The 13,667-nt window shown below is 35.0% G+C and overlaps 1 protein-coding gene across 1 annotated transcript in view; it reads right to left on the bottom strand.

Moving 5' to 3' along the window:
- The window catches only part of LOC106884228 (uncharacterized), a 151,764-nt gene extending 138,261 nt beyond the window's left edge, over nucleotides 1-13,503 (bottom strand). Inside the window, exon 1 of the mRNA XM_014935488.3 lies at nucleotides 11,056-13,503. Coding sequence (XP_014790974.2) covers nucleotides 11,056-13,178 — 2,123 coding nt within the window. The 5' untranslated portion in view covers nucleotides 13,179-13,503. The remainder of the gene's footprint in view (nucleotides 1-11,055) is intronic.
- Nucleotides 13,504-13,667: the final 164 nt, after the last annotated feature.

Raw genomic sequence — 13,667 nt, 5'->3', positions numbered from 1 at the left:
CATGCTAGTGCATGTTAAATCCAGGAATGTAACAATAATGTGCAAAACTTGATTTACATTATGTAGATCAGGGGTTCTCAACCAGTTTTTATCTATGGACCACTTTGATTACTATTTTATTCTGGGGGACCCTCTTTGCTTAAAATACTTATTTTCCAGAAACTTCTTTCAAAATTCCTAATTTAATTTTCACACATCAACTTGTGTATGTTGAACTATGTAGAATGTTAAAGAAAGAAACCTAGCTGTTTCTTGCAATACACACCAATATATACATCTAAAGCAAAATTTTTTCAGGAGCCCTTAAAATACTATTGGGGATCCCAAATTTACCAATTTGTTGCATGGATCCCCAAAAATCTTATCTGGACCCTGGTTGAGAACCACTGATCTAGAACAATTGACAAAAAAGATAATGATAAATTTCTGGATAGTTATACATTGTGATTTAAGTTAGAGTAAAATTGAGTTAAGATAACAACTATAATGTGGTAAATAAATATTGGTTTCAAATTTTGGCACAAGGCCAGCAATTTCAAGGTAGGGTGTAAATCAATTACATCAACCCCAGGAATCAACTGATATTTATTTTATCAACCCTGAAAGGATGAAATGCAAAGTCAACCTTGGTGGAATTTGAACTCAAAACATAAAGACGGATGAAATGCTGCTATGTATTTCACCTGGCATGCTAATGATTCTACCAGTTTGCTGCCTTCAGGTGATAAATGAATATTAAAATAGATACACTTCTACCTTAAGAGTTTGCTCTGGCACCTTGACATCACCATTATTATAATACTGGGTAGCCATGCATCCCCTCTTATAGGAAGACACCTGTGCTTATCTCTCTTTCATACTTTAGCCTCTTGACACCTGGTATGAAGCCACCTTCTCAGTTGTACTGTGCAAGAATATGGACATGTGATGCACATGGATGATAACATGTAGGTAAGAGGTACTAGGAAGTCCCCAGTGAGAAAGAAAATATGAAAGAGGAAAACCTATGAAGACATGGGCAGAAGTGGTGAAAGCTGATCTCAGGATGTTGAACCTCACAAAGGAGATGACAAAAGAATATAACAAATGGCAAGATACTACATTGGAAAGGATCCATTCTAAAAATGCAGGCATTGGAAAATGGATGTAAAACTAATGATGGTATTACTTTACATCAGGCATTTAGTAACAGACAGTCGTAAGCACCACAATTTAAAAACCGAGAAAAACGTAAAGTTTTGTAACTTTTAGAATGCGATATCTTAGTAAGGAATGAAGTTAGGAAGCTGGTTTTGGTCTTAAAATGACTGTGAAGACCTCCTCTAATCATTCCACCTATGTAAAATTTTTAAATCCTGTATGCATCTGAAAGATGAAACAATGACTGCGTCTTTCTCATTTTGTAGAATATACTGGTACTACGAAATGGTGTATCGCATTGCATATAATACTTAGAAAATACTTAGAAAAAACATACAGAGACCCCGCAAAGGTATTGTTTGTGTTTTAATATACCAAGGTAAGTATCTTTAAGAGGTAAGTAAGACAAGATAGTAAGATAATAGCCCATTATTGTTATGATGGTAACGAGGAATATTGGAAAATGAGCCATAACACCTCAAAAAACGATACAGGGACCACACCAGTGTTATTGATTGAGTGTGTGTACTTACGATAGTGTGTTACTAAACTCTCTGATCCCAGTTTGGGTGAGCGAGCGTCGTGTCAATAGCGCCAAGGAACAATTTTCTTCAGCTGGATTTTCGACCTTATTGCAAGCCTCACCGGTTCTTTCTCCCAACTTTTTCGGATTCTAGACGTCGAGACAAATAAAATGATATACTAACCTTGAAAATGCCTGGGGTGGTGCTTACGACACTGTTACTAAATGTATCATATCTATCTGCTTATATTTATAATGACCAGTTGCTGTGTGACCTACGAAACTTGGTAAAATCTGTTTCTTTATTCAATATAATCAATTAAAAGAGCTACATTATAAACGTTTATTTAGAATAATGATGTTAGAGTGGATAAAAGTTGTTTGATTATCAAAAACAAAACTAAAAAAATCAAAACGCAATGAAATTCCATTATCTTGAAAAAGAGAGGTAAAATGTGGAACATGAATAAAATACTATAAAATAAAAGTCAAATAAGGAAATAAAATTAGTATGGAATATCACTGAAAAATGAAATGATAAATGTAAATGTATTCATATACACCATCATTAAAAGAGATGATCCATAAGTAATAACAGGATAGTATAAAAATGAAAACAAAAGTAATTTATACTCTATTCAATAAAATTATCATACAATCTTTTATTCGATTCTTTTATAGCATGTGTTGAAATAAGTCAGCTAAATTATAAGCCATTAGCTTCTCTCATTTGCTATGTCTTTTGATTCACTCAAATATTAAACAGCTGTATCTACTTCACTCTATATTTTTCTTAGTTTGATTGTGTTCTTACTGTCATACATCACTGACTCACAACAGATCAACTCACTGCTACCATATAATATTTTTGAAAAACTCATGCACAAACTAACAACAAAAATTACTCATAAGCAAACTCACATACCTATGTAGCATTCAAATAAATAAGAAAGCAAAGGAATTTTAGAGAGAGACCTTTCAAAGCACTTTACCACCAAGGCACTTTGCTGCTGGGAAAGCCAAACACCCATCCTGCTCCAAGACCAACAAAGCAGCCGACCTTTTTCTTTTCTCTGATCAACAGAATATAATGGATAACTGCACCTGGCCAAGAGTTGACTTGGAAGCAAGGCCACTTGTCCGATGATTTCAGTGACAAGGTATAAATGCAGTAGCTGTTGGCAAAACCAGGATCTGCATAGCAATGGTTGTGTACACATCAGGAGGCTGGCCAGGATGGTGGTGGTGTGGTTTCAAAAATGATTGGTACACAATGTACAGACAATCTTTTTAAACTGAGGGTAACTTAAAATGGTGTTTGATGTAAACAGCTGCCCTCTTGTAAACATGGCTGAGTGAATATGTCAGCTCTTAGCATGTACTTATAGGCCAGAAAATGACAGCAGGAAGAAAGCAATTGCTGGTGGTAGTCAGAGTAATCATGGGTCAGTAGGATTCCTTGACTGCCTCTAGGTAGTAGTCCTCCCCCAAGGTACTTTACTATTTGTATACTATTCATACCATTTTCTCATTTCATTCAATTTCAGAGTAAATCCCTACACTTTCAGTAACATGTCTTTTAACCCTTTTGATACGAACCCAGCTGAAACCGCCTCTGGTTTTGTAGTACAAATGTCTTGTTTTAATAAGTTTTGAATTAAAATCTTTCACCAAAACTTAGTCACAATTTATGTTCCTAGCTTAATGATAACCAAGTTATTTTACTAAATTCTTTTTTATATTTAAAATAATTGAAAGAAATACAGTGCATCTTAAAATAAATACGGTAAAGAAAGGGTTAATGCAGCCCATCATCCTTCACCCTTGTAGCAATAAAGATTATCACCATGTGTCTACTTCATCTTCATTTTTTTTTTTTTACCTTTTGTAAACAATGTTTACTAATTCCTAAACAACTTGCTTTCAGTTTTCTCTGATTCATATTAAGACACAGTACACAATTTTCCTCTATCGTTTGAAGGTTTATTTTCAAGTCTGATTATAATTCACTAACACATGCTTTCAGCAAAATGAATCTGTTGTCATTAAAAGTTCTCTTCCTTGGAACTAATATGATCTCTCGTCACTAACAATACCTTCACTGATTTATTCAATCAAATAACAGAATATTAGAGCTCTAAGTGAATCACTGCAGATGTTCATGGTCTCAAGACTCAAGTAGAATGTATTGCTTAGTATCTAGATGTTTAAATTGCTTACACTATTGTCTACCTACTGCTCTCCTATACACCGTCATTATTAAGCTTAAGTGGCCCTAAATTCATTTCTACATATTAACCTAAATTATTCACCTATCAATGTCAGGCATGTCATATATATTCTTCAATATATTTAAATTTAGTTTGGTGAAAATGACAGAAATAACAGGATGCTGGACTAATTGCTTTGTTTAGTGTTGTTCCTCTAGGTTCTGAGTTCAAATTTGCCTTTCATCTTTCTAAATATTGATAACATAGACAGCAATAATGAGGATTCAATTAAATTGGTTACTTCCCTCTGCAAAATATAACCTTGTATTTAGATAAAAGAAAACATTGTGTTTAAGTTACCTATATATCATCATCATCATCATCATCGTTTAACGTCCGCTTTCCATGCTAGCATGGGTTGGACGATTTGACTGAGGACTGGTGAAACCGGATGGCAACACCAGGCTCCAGTCTGATTTGGCAGAGTTTCTACAGCTGGATGCCCTTCCTAACGCCAACCACTCAGAGTATATATATATATATATATATATATATATATATATATATATATATGAAATTCCAATCAGACCTAACCATTACTTAATCAAATATGGAGAAGATGTGCTTACACTTAGATTATTTCATGAAATTTGCCACAAGGGCATTACAAAGAGTGTTGCAGTAGCAATGCGGGCTGGATAGCAATACAAATGAGATGGAATGATAGACAAAATGATATAGATGAGAGGGGCGATGGCACCCGTCGATCGATTACCCCACGAGAACACTGTTCTTTTTTTATTAACAAACAAAAAAAAAACACAAATGAGGTATTAACTCCTTATAATAACATAAATTGAGGCGCTAAGCCTCTTATCAACCATCCTCGATCAAATCCCTTGCCGCCTGTAGGCAATCCCGCAGCAGTACATTGAGGACCCGAAAAAGAAATTCATATTCCTCTTTAGAGAAGGAATCCATAATCTTGAAAAACTCACTCTCTTCCATTACCTCCGCAACCAGAGGCCAATGTGAACTATTATTGCAGGTCGGGACCATCAGTTCCCGATCTACAACACTACTTACAAAATTTTCTACAGCACCTCCCTTGAGATAGAAGACCACATATTCTTCATTAATTTCACTGGGAGGGGCCACAGCTTCCTCCGTCGGTGGCACAATTCCCACTGATGGGGTTTCGGGACATGCCAGCAGTATTACTAACTGCTGGCAGTGTCCCGTTTTTCTTTTTCTTTTTATTCTTTTGGGCCACGGGAGTACAGAGCTCTTCCGTTTTGTCCAGAAGATTTTCCTTCCCTCCCACAGCCTTTGAATCCTTCAGTGGGCAACCATTGTTGCTCACCACCTTTCTTTTTTCCCTTTTTTCGAGGAGGTTTCCACCTCCTCGACTTCCTCTGTCTCTCCCTCCAATGGGAGAGTGGGGGGGCACTACTTTTATTAACTGCTCCAGGACCTTACCTTGGTCCTGGGGACAGTTTTTCTTAATGTGGCCAGGCTCCAGGCACAGGTGACACTTGAGGGGGGGGGGCATCCTTCAAGAATCACTGGATACCTAGACCCGGCCATTCTTAGAAAATCTGGAAATACCAGATTCTTGGCTGATTGGGTCCACAGGGTCAAAACCTGATGTCCTTTCATGCTTGCTAAAACATTTATAAACAAAATTGTACTTTCAGTCATTTTCTTTATATAAAAAAAGAAAGGTGTCTTGTTTAAAACCATTAAAAATATGTTTCTTTATGACAGCACTTTAGAAAGGTTTCCAAATGATCTCTTTAATTTAAGTACAGGTCCAGTTCACCTTTTTTTTTTTTTTACTTTAAACATTATATAAATATCAATTCTAAAAGTCAAATTGTTATATCACAACTGGTATAACAAATTGTTATATATATATTGTTATATTGCTCTTAATTTACACAGAGAAAGTTTAATTAATATTTTCTTGAATTTTTTTGATGAATACCACCCAATCAAAAATACATTTTATATTTCGGTTAAGATCTTGTGTGTGAGTTACAAAAAATGTTACGACTTCAGAACAATTGAATCCATATTGAAAACATTAGTTTAATAAAGCTACCTAATCCACAACACACACATGTATATATGTATGTATTTGTGTGTCTGTCCCCTCCCCGCCTACTTGACAATAGGTGTTGGTTTGTTTAAGGCCCAGAAACTTAGCGGTTCGGCAAAAGAGACCGATAAAATAAGTAAGTACCAGACTTTAAAAAAAGGTCATCCAAAACCCTTCACGGCGGTGCCCCAGCATGACCGCAGTCCAATGAGTGAAACAAGTAAAAGTTAAAAGAAAAGATATTAAGGATTCCTCATATTAATGTATATAATGTATATTAATGTATATTAATGTCATATAAGCCTGTGAATATACATAAACAATTTCAGTATGTTAACCCCCCCCCCAAAAAAAAAACAACTAAACTGTAATAACTACTTAATTTCTTCAATCTAAAATTACTATCATCATACAACTACTTTATCCAGTTCATATTTTCTCCTCACCACTGCTCCTTAAACATTCTCCACATTGTTTTACATTTTCACAAAAGTAACATCAAATATCTTAAATTACTGGGTCTGTTTGTTATTCGGACATATTGTCTCCGAAATTGACATGTCACATACAATCAACAACAGGTGGGAAAATGAGAAAATGTAACATGTTGACGATGAATAGCAATTATACAACATCAATATCGGAAACACATCATTATTATATAAGCATTTATAAAAATATAACAATTTTTCAAATCAAATTTTCATATATAATGACAGGAGAAAATGGGTCTGTTAAGTATAGTGAGCTTTGAATTCGGAAGATCTTCAGCAAATCGAAAGGAATGAGTGTGGGCTAATTTATGGGAAAAGGCTACGTTTAATGTTTAGGCAAAACTGCTAGGGACAATTTGGTATATTCATGTAATATTTTAACAGGGCGGAAATAATGTTTTGACAGTAGAAAGATCTACAGAAGAGCTTAGCTTAAGACAAAACGAGATTTGTCCTGGAAGTGGTGAAAGTCAATCTGTAAGCATTGGGTCTCATAAAACCAGATGAAGCAAAATCAAAACGAATACAAAGATGTGTATTCGTGACCCGTCGAAACAACATGGGGAAATGGGTGTTAAAACGAAATTATTATAGATAAATTGCTTTCTCAGAATAGAAGGAAATGAACAATGTAATAGCTGTCATGAGCAGGTCTTCAATTTTCGATAAAGGCAGCCCAGACTAAATATGAAATTGTTTTCGTTATATCTAAGCTTTTTATTTTCACAATACTTTCAGGTGGACTCATTAAACTTTTGTATTTAATTACTCAGTAACATATATTTTTAATCTGTTCACGAAGAGGAGTTGGTTCATTGTTAAACGTTATATAAGAGGAAAGACCGTACTTATCCCATGGAACTGTTCAACGCTTAAATTGAAATATTTACATTTATAATGTTTATACACAACACATACTTATTGCTGAATTGTAATATTCTTATTGTACTGTCATTTGGGACGGTTTGACGTATCATTCTCAATGCCTTCATATATCGGCAGAAAACATAAACAAAACTAAGTATTCTTTTATTCTAGAGGGCCTCTATTGAAAACTTGGAACTGGCAAGTCAATATTGCCAGAAACGTGCAAAAGCAAATTCAAACATCCAGTGTTTAGCGATTCGTCATATGCGGCATAATGGAATTTTGCCGTAATTACATTTATATAAGAGAAAAATAACAGAAAGATAATTAAGTTTAATAAAATTTCAATTGAAGAAAGCGAAGACAATTATTAATTTTAATGGGAGATTCCTAGCTACCAGCTCCAAACATGTATATATATATATATATATATATATATATATATATATATATATATATATATATATATATATAATATAGGATAAAATCTTTATAAGAATTTATCAAGTAGTCAGCGTGAAAAAACCCCATAAGGAAAAAAAACTCATCGTTTTTTCCCCATAAATATATATAATTTATATAAGGGCATTAACTATATAGTAATGCCTCACGCTTAGAGGGACTAAAAAAGTCAAAAACTACCAAAAAATAAGCAACATATTTACCGAAAGCGAGGGAATGCAACTTTCAAAAATTAATCTCCTAAATATATATATATATATATATATATATAAACAGATTTTGTATTTTAGCAGAGAGACTCCGGGTTATTTTTAATTCGTATAGAGACCCCAGTTTGAATTTCTGGTCTCCTGATTATAGATTTAAGAAATTTCCTCTGTGTGTGTGGGTGAGAGAGAACTTAATGATTCCCTAGCATCAAAGTACAATGACTCAATGACTATTTCAGAAAAAGCGTAGCTATAAAGAATTTGTGACATTAGCTGACGAAGGAGTAAAAAATAGAAATAAAATAAAAACATGATTTTTACCAAAAGGAAGAATTCTAGTAGTTCTAATCGCTGTGTAAATGTCTTTAGTGACAAATCTCCTTTCAAGTTTCCCAAGAGGTGACGACTTATCCAGACCGAATATTCCAACTAAATTATCTCTACAATTTAGCCTAAATATATGTTTGTTAACAGCCACTAAAAATATTTTATCCCGAGACGATTAACACAAAAAAAAAAAAAAAAAAATTATATATATATAAAAAAAATACCTCTTGTCAATATTCAGACGAAAGACAAGAATTCTTCTAAAATGATTTTTTTTTTTTTGTCTTCAACCAAAGCTCAGTAACTCGTATAAATAAACACAAGATCACATTGAAAACACGTTTCGAATTAGATAAAGCACAAAAATAAAACAACTATTATAGCCATGCGGTGAGGAATGTGGGTGTCAAAAGATATGGCCTAACTATCACTACTACTAGTACTAACATCACCACTGATCCTATTACAAAAGTGCTTTTTTTTTTTTTTTAAGACAATGAGCAAACACCCACCAAAAACCCAGATTTCAAACCGCTGAGATATGGTAAAGGTTATTGAACCCTGGCAGACTCCGTACCGGAACAAAGACCTATAGCTATACTGGCATTTGAAACTTCAGTGTGCAACTGATGCTGCAGGTAGTGCCACTTCAACAGAAGAAGTATAATTACCAAAATTTTCGCTAAGAACGTAGGTCTAGTGATCAACGTAAATAGAACAAGGGTCTGATATCAACAAGCACCCAAAAAGCAGGATCCTGGTCTTGTCATTTCTTTTTTTTTTTTTTTTTTACATAAGGATAGTTGTTACAGGAAAATGTTGTGTATTTCCAGTAGGCACACTTACAAAAGTGTGCCTCCACTCGACTTTGTTTCCTCATAACTTTTGGAAAAATAGATATCACACTTATGTAGCTATGCCCTTCCAGTACCTGTGTAGTCACCTGTATATCGCAGAACGTTGACATTCGTGAGGAAATCCAACACCAGATGAAATGTGCCATCCAGTGACAGAACAGAGGAATGTCAGCGTGCTCAAAGCAAGCCAACATCTGATATATCGAAACTATGTTTACACATCAACTTGGACGGGCTGACCATGTCGTGCAAATGCCATACTGTCGGGTTATCTAAACAACTACCTCCATTTCCAACTGAATGAAAGAAAGTGTACGGGAAGGGGACCGAAGGAGCCGTTTAAATATATACTTTAATGAAATTTTTTTGTGGGAGATAAAAAGTGTGGCATCAACATGGAATCGTTGACAAATAATTGAAACGAGAGAGATGGTTCATCTATAAATTGGAGCCCACTTCAACACAGCAACTGACTCGGTGCATCTTTTGCGAGATAAACAAATAAATACCCGGTATGCTTTCGGACTTGTGGATCCCGCATTGAGCTACATAGTCACATGTGGGTTCACAGAAGTTCAATCTGGTCGACATTCATCCTCGACTACTACTATACCAAGACAGTTGTTTGAATGGGAGACGAGACGGGGGCAAGGGGGTCCATTACGAAACTGTTTAATGAACAGCAGTTACATTGAACTGAAAGCAAGGAAAGGGGAAGAGAGTGTGTGTGTGTTTTTGTATGAGGAACATTACTATCGACCTGATTACACAAAAGATACTACAGAAAACTATTAATCGTTTTAGAGTAATACCTAACAAGCCATAGCTGCAAACATAGTTGCATTAAATGGGTACGGAATATGAGCAGGCGGGGCGTATTTCAGAGAAATAGTTTTTATTAGGAAAGCAATGCTATGGAGAAAGAAACCTAAATAGTTGGTAGTAATTTTTTTCTGTTTAAAAAAAAAAAAAATCGCCATGCACGCTTACATACCATTAACATATAGTCATGCTCTGAATGATAAAAAAAAAAAAAATTATAGAGGAAACATCCTTTGTTTAAATAAGTTCTCTCAAAATAATAATGTCTATTTGTATTTGACTCTCCCTGGTTATAAATTGCCGAGTAGAAACATACCATTGAATTTTATTAGCTTAATGTTAGTGTTAAACTGGTAGTAAAAAAAAGACATTTATGGCACATATCTAGAATGGGAATTCGTGAAAACAGGGTAGAGGTGCTTGCTATAAAATTAGCTTCCAACACTCTTCCGTTTAGATAGCTTAAACTCTGAACAAGAGGGGAGAGTAACAGGTTTTACAATGACAAATAAACATTTTACACTCAAAGCATGTTTTACTTTCAATAAGCATCCTACAATAAAACAAAATGTAATATTTATTAAATCTCGAGTTTTGTGGAAAACACATATTGGTGTAGAACTACTGAAAACCATTAAAAAAAAATCGCTATCCTTCCAATTTAGTTACTTTCTATGCTTTGCTTGTATTCTTTACCAAGAAACAGTTATTCTCGTGTTGACAGATATAACAGTATTTATACATTAACAAAGATTTTTATCGAATAATAAACACAAGCTATAAAAATATCACATATATGTGTGTATTCTTTACTTTCGCCTGTGTATGTATGTATGTATGTGTGTATATATATATATATATATAACGTGAGAGAGTTAGGGGTTGGGGGTTCAACATATATATATATATATATATATATATATATATATATATATATATATATATATATATATATATATATATATATATATATATATATATGTATATATATATATATATATACATACATACACACGCACACACATGTATGTATTAAATCTTACCTGCCAAGAAATCCTGTCAGTCCGATACTTTTCCGTTTTGTACAATCTCGAATGAATAAATTTTGGTCCTGAGGTGTTGACGGTGGCCATTGGTTTCGTGTTGGTTCGTAAGAATTCCTAGAGTGTAAGTTGACCTCTACAAGACACGATTCCAACGGGTTGGTAGTATCGAATGTAGAGTTCTGCGAGTTGGTCCCAGTAGAAGAAACATTAGAAATTGCACAACTAGTAGTTGCTTCAGTATTAACTGGGGTTCCCGTTGATGCGGAATTGTCACTGAATTCATCACTGACCCCTGATGCCACCGAAACACCGCAAGCAACATCTGTACAGGTACTTAGACTAGATAGACTAGATGTATCCACACAGTTCAACGAACAGCTTGTGCTCCGAGGACTCTGATCAACTTCTACATAATCTTTTTCACAATTTGAAGATTTGTCTTCGTTTTTAAATTTACAAGTCATAGGAACATATTCTATTTCTTTCTGTTTGCCATGTTCAATACTACCAGGGGTCACTGAATTCCAGTCCTGAGACACCAACTGTTTGGTGGTGGGGATGTACAAAAGAGGAATGTTTTCAAGTACAGTAGATAACTTTCCGTTTTTACCTACCATAACAGTGACATCGTCAATCGGAGACATGGATGGGGTTGTTGTACCACTGGTAGTATTCTGGCAAAGAAAGTTATGGCCAAGATCACAACAAGAAGCCAAGTTACTCTCCACAATTCGAGTTAATCCATTCGTCAAAGGCAATTCAAGACTCCTGTTATTCGATAAATGTGACTTGGTATCTTGGTTTTTGCCTTTCGGATGACCGCTAGCACCAGAAGCCGACGTCAAGGAAGAATCGTTTATCTTCTCAACGGAATACTGTGTTGACTGTTTAGATTCCCGATGACAATTGTTAGGAATGGAATTTCCGAATCTAATCGAATCTTCATTAGATTGTTGAACAGAACATTTCTCATCCTCATCAGAATTTAAATCAACGACTGAAAGCCGTTCGAGTGGTAGTGTATACGAGACTGCAGCACCTTCTGCTTTCTTGCGACCATTTTCGCGATTTTGTTGTGTATCTTCCAAAGAATCTTCGACATTAATTGTACTAATGCCGCCAGAAGATTGCTTGTTGTTATCAATTGTTGTTGAGACAGGGTCTCCGGTTTGTTGTCTGTTAGAGCTACAAGAAACAGCAGGGTGACTGTTAGAGTTACTGCTACCAATAACTGAGCGGCCAGTTGCTGCACTAATAGTATCACCACACTGATTACTACTATTTGAAGCACCACAGCCAATGATAAGAGTTCGTGTGTGGATCACATCTGCACAAGATTTGTCGTTATTTGATGCTACTATTTCTTCTTGGTTAGAATGAAGTGTAGAAGTATTACTCTCCTTAAGGGAGGTAAAACAGTGGGGGGATGCAGAAGTAACAAAAGGGGAGGTATTGCAGCTGTTAGAGCTGCTTGTTGTTGTTGTGGTTGTGGTGATGGTGGTGGTTATAGTTGTGTTCTCGATGTGAGATTTTATCGGGTTGATATCACCATAGAGGTTGGTGGGGAATAGTTTAACGACAGGAATTGCTTGTTCATCTCTCATTTCATTACACTTGTCATCTATCTCATCAATAATTTTGCCCAGTCGATCAGAAGACAGTGTATGGGCGGTAAAATCCAATTCTTCACTCATGACCGGTTTCATTCTGGCACCATCATGAGTTGTTTTGGGCGATTTTCTTCTAGTTTCAGGTTCGATACACTTTCCCATGGTTGAAAACCATTCAGATGACAAGGGTATGAGAAGAAATGATTTTTCGTTGTAATGAGGCTTTTTAAAGAACAAGTGGAGATGAAAGCGAAGAGAAAGAAGAGGGCTGGACAAAAAACAAATGGAACCGACAGAGACAGGAGGAGAGCAATTGTTATGAGAGAGCACAGAGAAATAATAAACGGAATGTTTTGGTGTTGTGGTAACTGAGGCTGGGAGAAATTTGAAACGGCGAGACACAAGCTGGACACCAATGAATCTATCGAAAGAATTTTCAAAATCCCTACTTTTATCACAAAGATAATTAAACAGTTCACTATAGGCATCTTTTACAATATCCGGAGGCATTAACCTTTTAGGTGATCGCCGTCAAGTTATGCAATCTCCAACCTTTTTGTGTTTGTTTTCACACCAGTTTCTATGTTTACAGTGTATTAAAGAAAACGGAAGACTGGTAAGATCCCAATACAATCTTCAGGTCTCTCCATAGTTTTTTTTTTTTTTTACGGGATATGTTAAATTATTTATAACAAATAATACCTACAGTTTGTTACGATTGCCAGGTGTATCCAAAGGTATGTTTATAGCCATGACTCTAACATTGCTATAGGAGAGCGGCAACAACGCCAATTAATGTCAATACAGCCAACGCTTCCATAGCATATATGTTAATGAGGGGAGCGGCCTATAAACAACAACTATGTAACCTTGACGAGAAGTGTTTTTTTTTTTTATTTTACCAAAATATTTCTCTTAAAGTACTTATATACTTATTTTTAATTAAAATAATACGAACTCTATATTTATAAATATTTTTTACTCAGGTAAACATATTCT

This window comes from Octopus bimaculoides, chromosome 2 (assembly GCF_046866305.1).
Source record: "Octopus bimaculoides isolate indiv1 chromosome 2, ASM4686630v1, whole genome shotgun sequence".
NCBI lineage: Eukaryota > Metazoa > Mollusca > Cephalopoda > Octopoda > Octopodidae > Octopus > Octopus bimaculoides.
This window is presented reverse-complemented; position numbering and strand designations above follow the sequence as displayed.